This window comes from Sinocyclocheilus grahami, unplaced genomic scaffold (assembly GCF_001515645.1).
Source record: "Sinocyclocheilus grahami isolate Dianchi unplaced genomic scaffold, SAMN03320097.WGS_v1.1 scaffold15.1, whole genome shotgun sequence".
NCBI lineage: Eukaryota > Metazoa > Chordata > Actinopteri > Cypriniformes > Cyprinidae > Sinocyclocheilus > Sinocyclocheilus grahami.
The window spans coordinates 1,999,628-2,016,257 of record NW_015505194.1 but is presented as its reverse complement, the minus strand read 5'-3'; the positions used below and the strand labels follow the sequence as shown (position 1 = coordinate 2,016,257).

Sequence of the window (16,630 nt, the reverse complement as noted above, 5' to 3'; positions counted from 1 at the left end):
CACTGCTCTCTTGTCTCCTCTGAGGCTGGGACTCTAAATAGTGTTCTGTGCTCATCTGTGCAGCTAAGGACAGAACAGTTAGCAAGTTTTGCTCAAACTTTCGCCATGGCGTTAAAACTGGTACACCGCTTGTCACTTGCAAAATCAAAATGACGGCACTGTGGGTGTAAACTTACAGATTAAGGGGCGGTACTATTATAATGAGATCCCTTTGCCACGTCACCAAGGGAGCGAAATCCGACGCGCTTGTTTTCTCAGACTATTGCAGAAAAAGGCTTACCAAAACAAAGTTACTGGGTTAATCTTTTTCACGTTTCCTTGGTTGGTAGATGCACCAGGGAGCTGATTATAGCACTTAAAACCTGGAAAAGTCAGATTTTCATATGTCACCTTTAATATGTGCAATAAGCTTTCAGAATATTTTGTCTGTTTATTTATTTATTTTTGTAATATTCTTTTGTAATATTCTAATTCTAATGCTGTGAAGATATCAGTTTTTATTTTTAATAATTATATAATTTTCACATTTTACTTATTTATAATACTAATAAATTGCTGACATTCAGCTTATGAGTTTTCAGTGAAAAATTGTATTTTAATCATCCACATTAACTACCATGGTGGTGACTGATACCAACTGCAGATTTATTATCGTACTCATAATTGTAATGAGTTTGCTATATTATTGTTTTAAACTTGGTTTCCATGCCATTTTTTTCAGGCTGAACCCTTGTCAGTTACAGTATTATAACTCACATACAGATTTTTATTGCCAGCAGCCCTCTGTCCGCATGTTCTGATTTGAGCAGGTTCTCATCTGAGGATGCGAAAGATAACTGCCAGCAAAAGGATCTGAATTTAGAATGTTTCACAGTCTGATGAGTCCTGTGAAGTAGAAATATATGTGAATTATTTCTATGATTCATAGCAAATGCAAAGGGTTTTTTTGTTTGTTTTTTGTAGTTCAGTACTAATTGTCCCCAGGAGCCAGATTATGTTCAGCAACACAGCACTTTTCTTCTTCCTTACATATTACACTTTATCATAGATTATACATCATTGAATTAGTCAAAAGCTCTTTTTTTCCCAAAATAATGGATAATATGTACTCAAATGTATTGTTCAGGTATGTAAGCCTGGGGGTCAACCTTCATCATAAAGCCACAAATAAACCTTTTTTTGTATGCAAACTGAATTGATTCAAAGGATGCTACATTCAAACCACATATAATTGCACATGCTGTTTTAACGCAATTAAAGAGGAATTTCTGAAAACCTAATGATTATGATGGGATTTGTATAAGTGAGGGCTAAGGCTAGAATGAGCTTTGCCTTGTTTATATTTCGGAAAAAGAGTCTCATAAACGAGTCTTGGCGGTTTAGGAATAGCACGGTCTTGTGGGACCAGAGTTCAAGCAGCATATGCATTTACATGAATAAATGTGCCCGTGGTTATTAATGCTTTATTATGTCTTAAATAATTCTAATACTTCTTATCTCTGAGGGCTGAGCTTTGGCACAGACACTCTTCACAGATTCAAGGTAATTTTTCACAACTGTTGAGCATAATTCTCTGGGTTTTGTTTTCTTTTTGTTGTGCAGTGTGTATGGATGCCCGTTGGCTAAGAAAAGGAAAACCCAAGAGAAACCTCCAGAGGAGCCAGCTTCCAAACGCCGTCCATTTCTAACCATGGCTGATGGAGAGCCCACCATGTATGAAAGCTATGAGGCCATGGAGGAGGTAGAGGAGAGGGAACAGGAAGAAGAAGAGGAGGAGGAAGGGGAAGAGGAAGGGGACGATGAAGAAGAGGAGTGTTCAGATGACAATGAGGAACTGGGAGAGGAAGAAGAGGATGAGGAAGAGGAAGGAGAGGACGATGGAGAGGTGGAGAGAGAGGAGATAGAGCAAATGGAGGAAGAGGTAGAAGAGGATGAGGAAGTGGTGGAGGAGGATGGGGATGATGAAGAGCAGGAAGAGAATGAAGAGGAGGACGATGAAGATGAGCATGAGGAAGAGGAATACTATGAAAATCAGGGTCATCAGCAAAGTAAGTCTTCTCTGATTGATTGCATATTCTGCTAACGTTTTCCAGAACATTTGTATAGTTATGGAACAATGGTCTTAAAACATGAAATAAAAAAGTATATATGTCTGAATAATTAAAATATCTTTATGACTTTTATGATCTTATGATTTTTAAGAACATTCTAAAGACATTTCTCATTGGATTAATTAACTCATGGAGGTGGGGTTTTTTTTTTTTTTTGCTTGTTTGTTTTTAAGAATTGTAAAAAAAAAATTATCAAGTCTGATAATGTTGAAAGAACATTCTATTCATGTTATTACAAGATTTTTCAGAGAACCTTTACACGACATTAGCCAAAATTGTGAGAATGTTCCCAGTTAGCTAGTCCCAGTTAACACTGAAAGTTACATAAACATTGAAAATTTTCAGTTTTTTATATTTAAATGTTTTTCCTTGGTTATATGAACATTCTGGAAAATCTTAGTAGGAAATGTAATGTTTAGAATCTACAGAAGGACATGTTGTTGCTCTGACACACAGAATGCTTCATGAAATATGAATCAAGGGCAGCTTATTGTAGGTCAACCGACATTTCAGAGTATAACTGATAGAATATGCAGTCATTAAAGTCAATGTTTTATTTCTTAAATTGCCTGTTTTAGTTTCACGTCATACAGTATGTGTAATTTACTGAATCACAGTCAAATCTACATAAACCCTGCCGAGAATGGCTAGCCTTCGCCATCCTAATTAATGTGAATTTTACAGCATGGAACAATCCAACTCCCCTTTCGCAATTGAGGGAACTGCTTCCTTAGTATGCGACTCACCCTCACTCTCTGGTGTCCTCAATCGCTTGTGACAGTGCTTCCAGAGTAATAGAGAGAAGAGGCTCTCTGAGTTATTAACTTTGGCCCCCCTCCACAGATGCACACCACCGTTCCAGGAGGTGTCAAATACACTCAGCCCCCCCACCCCTCCCTGGTGAAAATGGGCTCCTCCTGAGGATATTTCTGGCTCCAGAAACAGAGCACCTCATCCTCTGCTTATCCCTGCAGTCTCATCCGCCTCTGTCCCAAATACAAGCAACACTAAAATCTTTTCAGTACAATTGAGAGGCTTTCAGAGCAGCCTGTGCTGCTTACATGTTATAGAGCACGAATATGTCTGGTGAAACATTTAAAAGGCTGCCTGATGATTCATGTACCATATTGCCGTTTCTCTAAAATTCATCCGCTTCTTTTGCAGAATACTCAAATATATTTCAGTGGCATAGTGGTAGTTACCATCTTGCCAAATTGCATTTGATTATTTAAATCAATTTGTACCTGTGTCATCAAGCTGTACATGAAACCCTGGCATGACATTTGTCTTTGATTTGCTGCATCAATGCTATGGTTCATGAGACGTTACATTTTCATAATGATAGTGTTCAGACCGCTTCAGATTATAGAGAGGACTGACATTTTACAGAGCACCTCATCCGCTGCTTATCCCTGCAGTCTCATCCGCCTCTGTCCCAAATACAAGCAACACTAAAATCTTTTCAGTACAATTGAGAGGCTTTCAGAGCAGCCTGTGCTGCTTACATGTTATAGAGCACGAATATGTCTGGTGAAACATTTAAAAGGCTGCCTGATGATTCATGTACCATATTGCCGTTTCTCTAAAATTCATCCGCTTCTTTTGCAGAATACTCAAATATATTTCAGTGGCATAGTGGTAGTTACCATCTTGCTAAATTGCATTTGATTATTTAAATCAATTTGTACCTGTGTCATCAAGCTGTACATGAAACCCTGGCGTGACATTTGTCTTTGATTTGCTGCATCAATGCTATGGTTCATGAGACGTTACATTTTCATAATGATAGTGTTCAGACCGCTTCAGATTATAGAGAGGACTGACATTTCGTTTGTGAATTTATCATGCCGCTCAAGCCCCTTGCTTTTAACAGGGTGGAAGGCCCTAGTGTGCAATGTATTTAAGGATGTATTTGTTGGAGCGGTTTAGAAAATCTTAATCTATTTCGATAATCCACTATAGACAATCTATTAACTATAAGTAACTTTGCAACTACATGTCAACTAACTCTCATTAGCATTATTAGTAGAGTAGTAGTAGACTGTTAGGCTTGGGTTAGGGTTAGTAGAAAAAGTTGACATGTAATTACAAAGTTACTTACAATCAGTAGAATTTCTGTTGGAGGAACATCAAAATAGTGTTAGCATAGACTAATACTATAAAGACTGGTAGTTGACTGATAGTTGCAAAGTCACTCATTGTCAGCAGAATGTCTAAAGTGGACTATCAAAATAAAGTGTTGTCAAATTCCTCGTGTTTTTCGCATTTAACCAACAAATTGTTCTCTTTTCTCTTCAGACAACAATTATTCCAGTGGTGGACAATCAAAATCCAATCAAATCGTTGAGAAGGACAATAACAATAACAACAGCATTAACAATGACTATGAGAATTATGACGAGCTGGTGGCCAAGTCCCTTCTCAACCTTGGTAAAATCGCAGAGGATGCTGCCTACCAGGCCATGACTGAATCAGAAATGAACAGCAATTCCTCCAACAGTGCTGGTGAGGATGACGATGAGGATGAAGATGACGGGAGTGAACAAGGAGGCCATAAGGGAGAGTTGAGCGTTGACTTGAATAGCGATGTGGTACGTGAGACCGTGGACTCCCTGAAGCTTCTGGCCCAGGGACACGGGGCAGTGCTTCCCGATGAGGGATACGCAGATGCCGGGTCTGGGGATACTGGCTCAGCTGGCCACACTAACGGACGGGGCCATGCAGAGGAGAGTGAGGAGGAAGTGTGTCTCAGTAGCTTGGAGTGTCTGCGCAACCAGTGCTTCGACTTGGCCCGCAAACTTAGTGAGACCCAAACGCCCGAGCGGTCCACGATGGAGGACCAAGTGCAGCACCAGGCTGAACAGCAGCAGCAGCCTCCAATGCATCACATGCCCAGGTACGACAGCTGCCAGATGGACGAGCACAGACCTCTTGAGAGGAACTACTCAGACATGGTCAATCTGATGAAACTGGAGGAGCAGCTCAGCCCTGCTTCAAGAGGCTACCCCTCTAGCTGCGCCCAGGAAGGGGATGAGGACACTACGTCACTGGCCTCCGAACTTTCCGATGAAGCTTTTGACATGACTAAAGGCAACCTGTCGCTGCTGGAAAAGGCCATTGCTCTCGAATCCGAGCGTGCCAAGGTTATGCGAGACAGAATGGCATCAGAACAGATGGTGGCTCGGAGGGACAATCAGCGTCTTCATGGAGAGCACAGCCCAAGGCTGAGCAGCAGTGCAGAAGAACGCAAAGCCCGACTCCATCATGATGGCGCAAAACGAGCATATTACCCTAAAGGTAAAAATAAAACTTCTAATGAGATTTTGCATTTCAGCAGAGATTTCAGTAGATAGTTCCCTTCATTATTCAGAATATGTAAGTCATATTCTGCCACTGAGAAAACTAATAAAAAAGGTTATTTTGGTAATTTCTCACAATTGTGAGATATAGAGAAACAACTGTGAGATAAAAAGTCAGAATTTACTTATTTTATTTCTTTATTTTTGGCAAATGTTACTTTAAATCTCACAATGTGACATTATATCTCACAAATGCTGCTTTATTTCTCCTAATTGTGACATTATATATCACAATTTGACTTTATGTCTCACAGTGTGGCTTCATATCTCACAAATGTGGCTTATTTTTTCCTAATTGTGATATTATATCTCACAATGTGACTTTCTTTCTCATAAATGTGACTTTATATATTCCAATGTGACTTTTTATTTCTTATTCTGAAACATTTTCTCACAATTACCATTTTTTTCTCTGTCACACAGTACTATCCTTTATGCTTTTTTATTTTTGGGTAGTTGTTACTTTGAGTCACTCAATGTGGCATTATAGCTCACATTTGTGACTTTAATTCTCCTAATTGTGACTTTGTATCTCACAACATGGCTTCATATCTCTCATTTGTGACTTTATTCCTCCTATTTGTGTTATTTTATGTCACAGCATGACTTTATTTCTTTTAAATGCGACTTTATTTATTCCAGTGTGACTTTTTATTTCTTACTTTAAACATTTTGCACAGTTAACAGTTTTATTTTTTACTCTGAGGTGGAATCGAGTTTCCATTAAGGAGCATACTTGCACGAACAGAGACCTTTTGAATATGAATATAATTTTCTCGTCCTGAAAGCTGTTGCAGCATTTGTTCCCCAGTGTCTTGGGTCACTTAGCATTCCTTCACACATTTCGCCGATGACATTGATGACTATGGGGTCACTTTGGTGAGACGGAAACATTTTGGGGCTTGTTTTAAACACTCAGGTCACCCTGGTAGCGACTTCCATAATGACAACAGCTTATGCTGCTAAAATAGGCTGACATGGTAACATCAGAGACTTACCTTGTCAGGCATGAGTAATGGCAATCTGCACGGTCCGTTAAGAAAGCAAATCTCATCCCTTGGATCCCATACATGGTTTGTTACCTCAACTCCTTCCCAATCCACACCCACTACCTTTGGGAATGAGCCATCTCCTCTGATATATCCAGATATTAGCAATCAGAAACTATAGGAGCATATCAATATCACATTTAACAAATGTACGTTATAGTGTTAGTTAATCCTCAGATCAACTCTGGTTACCCAACCTAACATCTCTTCCTATCTAGTACTTTAAAAGGTTCATCATTTGATGGCGCTACTTTGTGTTTCATTTCCTTCCATTTGCTCAACTTGCACTAAGTTTTTCATTTCGGAGAGCATCTCTGTACTTCCTATCACAGACCAGTTTGCTGTTGTTTTCAGTGCACGACCACAGCAAGTCAGAGGGTCGTGTAATTATAGAATTACACCATGATTTCACACCTCGTCTCCAGAAACTATTCTTGGCGCTAATTATTGGAGCGTCGTTATTAAACATGTCGAGTGATCTCACTGTTCTGACTGACAAGGAGCATTATTATCGCATGCTTGTAGAGTTCTACGACAGTTATTTTTGGCTAATAAAAGAGGGAAGATATTACAAATTTGTTCACTTAGGTAAACCGGTTTGAATAATAGAGAATGCATGTACTGATAAATGTATCCATGATTTTAGAAGAAACTGCTGTTTGCTGGTTTTCCCGTTCTACAGTAGTCTCATGGTAGAAGCTATGCACACCGCGAACCAAAACCAGTAAAAGCTGAACATATTTTTCTTGCGGGTTTTCATTTGCAAGATAAAATTGGGGAACTGGTATAGTGGAAACGTTAACCTATTTAACAGCAGGAATTTGAATTGGTTGCTTGTAATATCAATAGCACACATGAACACGTTAACCTGTAGTAAAATGTCTTTGTAGAATAAAATGGTATGAGATGAAATCATTGATACATTTATATGTATAAAGTAAAGACTCTGATTCCTATTTCCTCACAATGATTGTCTCATTTTATGCGATTCGTTTTCATACTGTAAGGTGATTGTAAATCAGCTCTTTTTTCTCAGTGCGTACAGTTGTATATTTCATCTTTATGAAACTATATAACTATAATATTATATTATATTATTCATTAGCTGACATTATATCTAGTACAGAAAGCTCAATCTCAAAAATAATGAAGTCTAAAATTTTCCTAATAGGCTACACGTTTATTATTAGTACTTATAGCTCAATATATTTTATAGTTTAACGGATGTAAATTTTAATGAGAATATATATATTTTTTTATTTGTAGTAATGTGGTAGTGATTTTGCCCTGCCTGTATAGCAGAATTAAAATGTTTTAATTGTTTTGACAGTACTGAACTCAGAGAAGTACGACTTGAAAAAACGCGTTCATATCAGGGAATAAATAGATGTAGTTAATTGAAATTAATGACGTAAATCTTTTTTTATTGTCCAATTTTTTTTATTGTCTTCTGAATTACCCATTTTGAATTACAATCCAATACAATCTCAGCCACAAGTCTCATTCAAGCTACTGTATATTCTTTATCCAATATCTAATTTCAAAGCAAACAGACAGTGTTTGAAAATGGCTGTAACAGGAGCATAAATGTTATCACAAAGAATCCAGCAGGTTAATGGGATTTGCTTACTGTGCCTGTAACAGGATATGCCAATAACTGTCTTTGCCTACAGACTCAAGGGGAGAGAAAAAAGACAGCAAGTGTCCAACCCCGGGTTGTGATGGCACGGGCCATGTCACTGGACTCTATCCTCACCATCGAAGCTTGTCCGGCTGCCCCCACAAAGATCGCGTGCCGCCAGAAAGTAAGCCAAATATGAATGGCTATTTGCACATTGGTCCCCATTCGTGTTTGCTACATGCCGTCTGTGCTGCGGGCATGTTTTACCTCTCTTTTCTGTAATGCATATGGGTGCATTTCCTCCTCCACCCGAAGCGGTGGCTCTCTTTCTCATACGAACAACCTCTGCTTGTCTGGATGTGCTGATTGTTGCTTATGTCTAATTTTAGCCTGTTTCTCAATATGGCTGCACTGATCTCTCAGACGCAAAGCAGCTTTTTCATCACTACCTCCAGTCACACCTCTAATTGGATGAGGATCATGTCACAGGCGGGTTCTGATGAGTCAGTTTACTGCAGGCCCAGAGACATAGCGCTGCAGGATGTGTCACAGACAACCTAATGGCTAGACTCATTTAATTCACCAAAAATAAATCAGTTTTTATTGAAGAGAGGTTTCTTTTCCTTGTACGCCAATGCTTTCACACAACGTGCATGCCATTAACACATTGCATGCCTAGATTCTTCTTTCACCATATGGTGTGGCCGTGATTAACTTTATTATTAACTGATTTCAGCTGGAACGTTTCTTAGGAGCATGTGCATGCTGTTGTCACTGAGCCCGTTCAGCTTAATGGAACACAAGGCTTTCATACTCACTCTGGATCCTCCTAACCTTCTCTCGCCCTCTCCTCTCTGTTTGTCCAAGTTCTTGCAATGTATGAGAATGTTCTAAAGTGCCCCACGCCTGGCTGCTCGGGACGCGGCCATGTAAATAGCAACAGGAACTCCCACCGCAGGTGAGTGGCTGGAAGGGACGTGGAGAGAAGAAACAGGCGGCACTGTGGGGACTGATGTTCCAGTCTTTTTACACACTTCATACAGGGAATAAGAAGAATACGTAGATTTAGATGGAGACTTGCTTTCAGGAAGAAGAAGAGGGACTGATTTGTTTATGTTGTACTGAGCTCGGCTGGATCGTAGAAACACATAGATCTAGGATCAAATATTTTGTTTTGCACATTGGCACTTTTGACATGCCAGCCTGGACATGCAGACTGGAGATTCATGATTCTGTTCCTACCATGGAACAAGGGACTTGGTGAAATTTTGAAACCTTAAAAAAAGCCTCTAAAATGTATAAATAAGCAAATATATAAAATAATATAAATATAAAATAAATATGGTAATATCTTTATTTATAAACATTTCTTATTTTTAAAATTATATTTAATTGATACTGTATGTAAGGATACTGTATATAATAAAATGATATACACACACACACACACACACAGTATATGTATATATACAGTGGGTACGGAAAGTATTCAGTATTCTTAAATTTTTCACTCTTTGTTATATTGCAGCCATTTGCTAAAATCATTTAAGTTAATTTTTTCCCCTCATTAATGTATAATGAGGAAAAAAAATTAACTTAAATGATTTTAGCAAATGGCTGCAATATAACAAAGAGTGAAAAATTTAAGGGGGTCTGAATACTTTCCGTACCCACTGTATATATCTGTGTGTGTGTGTGTGTGTGTGTGTGTAACAAAAACATTTTTAATAATAAAAATTGTAGTGTTCTCTACATTTAATAATAATAATAATTTTATATGCACAAGTAGCTAGAGAATTTGGTGTCTTAAGAATGAGAGATCCACATGTACAAACACTCACAGACTTACACTTAAGCAGTTAAGATGTGCCTCCATGTGCATATGGTGTACATTCAGACAGATGCAGTCTCCACCCGAAGTTGCTGCAGGCCATGTTATATGGAACAGCTCCTATGGGACAAGCACACACAAGCACACACACACACACACACACACACACACACACACACACACACACACACACACACACTATTAGAAGGGTTGAGCTGAAGAAAACAAAATGTATAATAGTGGAATATAACAACCTTGTACAGTATATATGGTTTGTCTACACATTCCTCATCGCATGGTTGCCATGGCAACTCAGCCTCCTTCTGTCTGTCAGTCAGCACTTACTCACTTTTTTTCAAATTCCAATCCTGTAAATGCACAAGTACTTTTATGCTTTATATGTTTCTGAAATTTCAGAGCGTGAGGGGTTTTTTATGTTTGTATTTTTGTCTCTTATTGTTTTTTTGAGAGGGACTGAATGGTTTCTGTATAACCAGAAAACAATAGGAAAATAGACAATAAGAAGACAGTTCCCAACTATACAAAGGATTACGTAGAGAGAGAGAAGATGACAGAAAAATGTGAGAAATGAGACAGAAATGATGGATAAACAAACAGAGAGGAAGATAGAGAGAGTAATGAGAGGAAGAAACAGCAAGGGAGAAAGAGAGAAAGGAGAAAAAGAGAGCGAGGGAGTGTAGCTGGATGTTCTGAAGCTCAGTTTGCTGTAGTGTGTCTCTCTGAAATGACTGCGGTATCTCGCTGTGAGGAGCTTTCTGAAGCCAGCCAGCCAGAAATACCCAGCAGATATCTGCAAAGCTTTGCCTTCATACTATAGAACTAGGCCACATGAAATGCATAATTCATACATAAACATCCCCATGTACCGCACACACGTGTACCAGGATTTTGCAAACACGTTGGAAGTCTGTATTGAGAGAATGTCATAAAAAGCAGACTATTCTCTCTGACAGACTGAGACTTGTCTCCATATGCTGGAATTATACATTCCCTCATATCTCACTTACTTCAAATTCTGCTATCTGCTAGGGCATGTGTGAGTGTTTGAGAGTGTGTATGTGCGTGTGCCCTTACATGCTGCTTGTAATGTAATGTTAACATTATATAAATTGCTCTGCTGCTGTTGCAGTCTCTCGGGATGTCCCATAGCCGCCACAGAGAAGATGGCAAAGGTTCAGGAGAAACATCACCCCTGCGACAGCTCCAAGTCTAACCAGGCGTCAGACCGTGTCCTTAGGTACTTTGTGACCCTCTGTGCCATAATATTTAGTAAAGATATAATGCAACAAGTCTGGCTTTGAGTTTTTGTTGGAACAGTACATTAATCATATTCATGTGTACAAGTATTTTTATAGTGCTTTAGTGAATTAAGTTTTTTTTATAAATCTTTTTGATTTTTGGGGGAACTATTTCTTTAAGATGAATCCACATAATGAAAATGTGTTACATAACGAATATAAAATGGTTTGAGAACTGTGATTCATGTTGACATTAAGTATAATGTATGTCTAGGACTCTGATACCCAACCTTGATTCCCTGCCTTTGTCAATTGTTCCAGACCCATGTGCTTTGTAAAACAGCTGGAGATCCCACAGTATGGGTACAAAAATAACGTCCCAACCAGTACTCCACGATCCAACCTGGCCAAGGAGCTGGAGAAGTACTCCAAAGCCAGCTTCGACTACAGCAGCAGTTATGACAACCAGCCTCATGCATACGGCAAGAGGTCCCTCACCCCGAAGAACCATGGGCGAGACACCTCACCCAAAGGATATGATGGCAAGCTTGGCTTTGTTATTCTTTCCTCTGTTATTGAGGCTGGTGAAGTAGAAAGAGTCAGAATTGATAAACTGGTCTTTCTCTAGGGGATCAGATGGAAATAAGATTAGAATTAGTTTTGTACTGCCAGACGTCCTTGTGGTATTTTCCATTTAGAATAACTTTTATTTTCTATTTTGAAGTGAAGGCCTTCTCTTAATAAAAGCTTTAGCTTGGATTTTTTCACAGACAGTCGTCGAGTTCAGTGCTCCTTTATTGGAAATCCTACTCTACTTATTGGCTTCTGAAATGATTAATAACCTAGGTACACAAACCCAAATGAAGGGATATCTAATTTGCATGCAGCTCCTTTAATTTAATAATGGCTGGATAGATATTTTTGACCACCAAATGCATATTTGTAAATAATGTAAGAATAAATTAATCTGTAAGTTAACATTTTATCATATATCATGATATTCTCTCTCTTTCTATATATGTTGCAACCATTAAATGTTTGGCTAATGAGACGTTCTCTTATCAATTAACAAAAGCATTTATTGTGCATTTATTGGTATTAAAAGTAGTTATGTAGGTGTTAACCTTTTCATTACTGGTCCACAGTGAGAGATGCAGACAGATCATTGAATGATGCCAGATTTAAAATCCTAACGTCTGGATGTGGGTTTGTCAGTTTTGTCAAACATTGTTTTTTTTGTTTGGTTCAAGCTTCATTTTTTTAGTTTTTTGTGATTGGTAATGTGCAATGTTGTAGCGCGCTGAATAGATATTTTTGACCACGATAATACATATGTGGGAAGAATGTATAGATATATAAATCTATAATAACATTTGATCCTATATGATATTCTCTTTTTCTCTTTGTATGTATGTATATAATGCAAGATGTTGCAAGACATTCTCTTATAAATTAAAAATAGCAACAAAAAAAAGCAGTTATGTAGGTGTTAACCTTTTCATTACTGGTCCACAGTGAGAGATGCAGACAGATCATTGAATGATGCCAGATTTAAAATCCTAACGTCTGGATGTGGGTTTGTCAGTTTTGTCAAACATTGTTTTTCTTTGTTTGGTTCAAGCTTCATTTTTTTAGTTTTTTGTGATTGGTAATGTGCAATGTTGTAGCGTGCAACTGCAGCCGTGGTCTTGATAAATGGGCGCACTTACATTTGTGAAGGAATCAAATTAACTGGAACGATTTTGTTCAAAATGGTAGCAGTTGATTTCACGCCCAAGCCAGAAATTTTAGAGATTTCCTGTCAACAGAATTCGGCGGGATATTTTGGTACAGTTTCATTAGCTGTGCTTAAAATAACTCATTTTCATTATAACTCATGGTTATTACATCAGGACAGTCTTGATTGCCCATAAGGAGCATTACAGCATGCCCTGCAGTGATAATATAGACAATGTTATTGAAATCAGAACACATACCACGTCTCGGAAATTAAAGAGCATTCTTGCAAGTGATGTTACTTGCCTGTATGCTTTATCAAAGAAATGCAGTTTTTTGATAAATGAGACAAATGAAGAAAATTAAGCTTGTTAAAAAAATAATGAGAATCACATTTAATTAATGTTAGGAATTAACTGCACATCATTTAGACTCAGTTGGCAACATCAATTAGTTACACCCAGTTTAGTTGTAATGACAGCATTGCTATTTGTCTCAATGCAAAATTAGATTAAATATACGATCAAATGTGAGAGTCGTATAAATCTTGAATAAGTGGTTATAACTGCATTTTAGCAACTGATTTGTCACCTTCCAGTATTGGAGGATAATAACAGTTCCTTAGTCAATAACAGATTTCTGTGTTCTGTTGTGTATGGATGCAGACCAGGGTTTATGAATGTGGATTTATATAAAAAAAGAAATGTTGTATAAATGTTTCCCATGCAGGTCTTAGATTTCATGCTAACAATGTGTAACCCTCTGCATGAAACCTAGATACACTGTCAAGCCATTTATCATGAAGCATCAGATTATTTAAAGTGTGTGTGTATCTATCTATCTATCTATCTATCTATCTATCTATCTATCTATCTATCTATCTATCTATCTATCTATCTATCATCTATCTATCTATCTATCTATCTATCTATCTATCTGTCTATCGTTCTAATGATCATTCAATCTATTGTTCTATCTATCTGTTCCATTATTGTGTCTATCTATCTATTGTTCTATCTGTCTCTTTTTCTATTTCCCCATCCATTCATCCATCTATCCAAGTTCATAGTGCCCGTCTGAACTGGTGTATGTGTATGTGTGCAGCCAAGCGCTACTGTAAGACCTCGAGCCCGGCCAGCAGCACCACGAGCAGCTACGCTCCCAGCAGCAGTCTCAGCTGTGGAGGAGGAGGAGGGGGAGGAGGAAGCAGCGCCAGCAGCACCTGCAGCAAGAGCAGCTTCGACTACACGCACGACATGGAAGCCGCCCACATGGCCGCCACCGCCATCCTCAACCTGTCCACGCGCTGCAGAGAGATGCCCCAGAGCCTCACTGGGAAAGGCCCGGAGCTCCTGGCACAGGTGAGGGTCGACAACTTTTTCCTGCCAGTTCCTCTCTCATCCTCATCCACTTGTACTGCTAATATTATATTTTTCTTTCTCTCACTGGGTATTTCTTAGTTTCTCTGCACTGCCTTCCAGTGTGACTGTGCTGTATGGCAGTAAAGGTAGTGCACCGAAATGAGGGCATGCAAGTTTAGAGTCATTCGGGGCAATCCCCTGGTCCTTTCCTCGAGCTCATTTGCACAGGGTGCAATTTCACACAGTGAATGACAGCAGCACCTCTGAGAGCTCCTGCAGGTCCATTTTTTGCTAGACTCAGGGTCATCATATGAGCCTAATGGTCTGAACGAGCCACAGTTGCTTTAGTGACACATCAATTTCAGACATAATCTGTATGGTGATAATGAGAGTACAGGACTGGAGGAGACCAGAGGAAGCTGCCCCTACCCTCTCTCACTGAGACAAGTAGAATTAATGTTGATTTCAGCTGTGGTCCAAGCCAAGCCAGCTCTCCCAGCATCCCTCTGGGTACATAGGAAAGACAATGACCTCTCTTTAAGGACAGTGAGGCAGCCGACTGGAGGGAGTGGGGATGAGAATGAGAGAGAGAGAGAAAAAGAGGGACCGAGGTAGTGAGGAGCTGCAGGGCTCTATATATTCAATAATAAGCAGCTGTGCATGGAGATGTAGGGCACTCTCTTCTTTCGTATCTTTTCTCCTCTCATTCTTTCCCACACTGTAAAAAACTGAAGTGGTTGTAGAATTTTTAAAAAATATTGGCAACTGCTTCCATGTTTTTTAGTTGAACTCGTCTACTTAATTATAAGTAAATGTATTCATTGAACTTATAATGTTGTCAAAATTTGCCATCATTGTAGAAATACTTTTTTTCTTAGCTTAAGAGTTGTATGCAAATTGTTAAGTGTTATGCACTGCATTTCATCATGTTTTTATGCCATTCAATAGCTTGGGGTCAGTAACACTTGAAATGTTTTGTGAAAGAAGTCTCCTACAGTATGCTCACTTGCATATATTTGATTTAAAAAATACATTTAAAATAACTTTCTTCTACTTTAATATATTTTAAAATATTATTTATTCCTGTGATGGCAAAGCTGAATTTTCAGCAGTCATTACTCTAGTCTCCAATGTCACATGATCCTTTAGAAATCATTCTAATATGGTGGTCAAGAAATATTTATAATTAACAATGCTGAAAACATGTTGCTTAATGTTGTTGTGACTTATATACACTTATATACTCTTTTTTTGGGGATTCTTTGATGAATAGAAGCTTGCTGAATAAAGTATTAATTTCTTTCATTTTTCTTTAAAAAATAATTTTCAGCAGTCATTACTCTAGTCTCCAATGTCACATGATCCTTTAGAAATCATTCTAATATGGTGGTCAAGAAATATTTATAATTAACAATGCTGAAAACATGTTGCTTAATGTTGTTGTGACTTATATACACTTATATACTCTTTTTTGGGGGATTCTTTGATGAATAGAAGCTTGCTGAATAAAGTATTAATTTCTTTCATTTTTCTTTTTTCATTTTTCTAAATAAATGCTGACCCCAAACTTCTAAATGGTATAGTGAACATACAGAACAAAGTGCTTGTTGGCTCATAATATGCCACATGACCTTAAGACTTTATACAGTACATGAAATGTGACAAGGGTAGCAAACAACTAACTAACTAATCATTTTAAGCAGAGGTACAAATACAGCTTGACATCACCAGAAATTAATTACCACACGTGACAACAAAATCAGCAACAACAGTGTAAATAAAGCTGGCAAATGTTCAAACAATGCAACTATATTAATTATTCATGCCCATCTCAGGGAAGAGGGAAGAAGTTTAATGGGACTGAACCGCAAAACTACTGTTTCAGTCTAGGTAATTGAACACACAGTTAATGCCCATGCGGGGGTTCTCCTTCAAGATCTCTTGCTTATGTTTTTGTAAGTAAGTAAACATGAAACAGAAATTGCAATTGTTTTTCTTACCTATCATTATGTATTTTTGACATATGAAAAATAATGTGCGTGAATTAATAAAATGATATGCATGGATAAATCATTTATAATAAACACTGCAATATTCCAAAAAAAAAAAAAAAAGAATGATCAATTTTGATTTCATGGTGAATTTACATTCAGAATAAAATGTGTTACCAAAAAATACAATTTAATATTTAGGTATTTTTCGGCATTTATAATTTTAAAACAAATAATTAAATACTAATAATAAATGATATATTAAAACTAATTTTTTTAATCCGTTTTTTTTACTTGTTTAAAATCTATTTAACAGTATGATCCGTGTACCC

General features: G+C 37.9%; 1 protein-coding gene across 4 annotated transcripts in view; it reads left to right on the top strand.

Annotated features, from left to right (window-relative positions):
* The window catches only part of LOC107601686 (myelin transcription factor 1-like protein), a 59,489-nt gene that overhangs the window by 33,555 nt on the left and 9,304 nt on the right, over window positions 1-16,630 (top strand). For all 4 annotated transcript variants that reach the window (XM_016293954.1, XM_016293960.1, XM_016293967.1 and 1 more), the window contains 7 exons: window positions 1,603-2,048; window positions 4,410-5,408; window positions 8,193-8,324; window positions 9,008-9,098; window positions 11,122-11,229; window positions 11,552-11,772; window positions 14,051-14,307. In XM_016293954.1, the coding sequence (XP_016149440.1) occupies window positions 1,603-2,048; window positions 4,410-5,408; window positions 8,193-8,324; window positions 9,008-9,098; window positions 11,122-11,229; window positions 11,552-11,772; window positions 14,051-14,307 (2,254 nt within the window). The remainder of the gene's footprint in view (window positions 1-1,602; window positions 2,049-4,409; window positions 5,409-8,192; window positions 8,325-9,007; window positions 9,099-11,121; window positions 11,230-11,551; window positions 11,773-14,050; window positions 14,308-16,630) is intronic.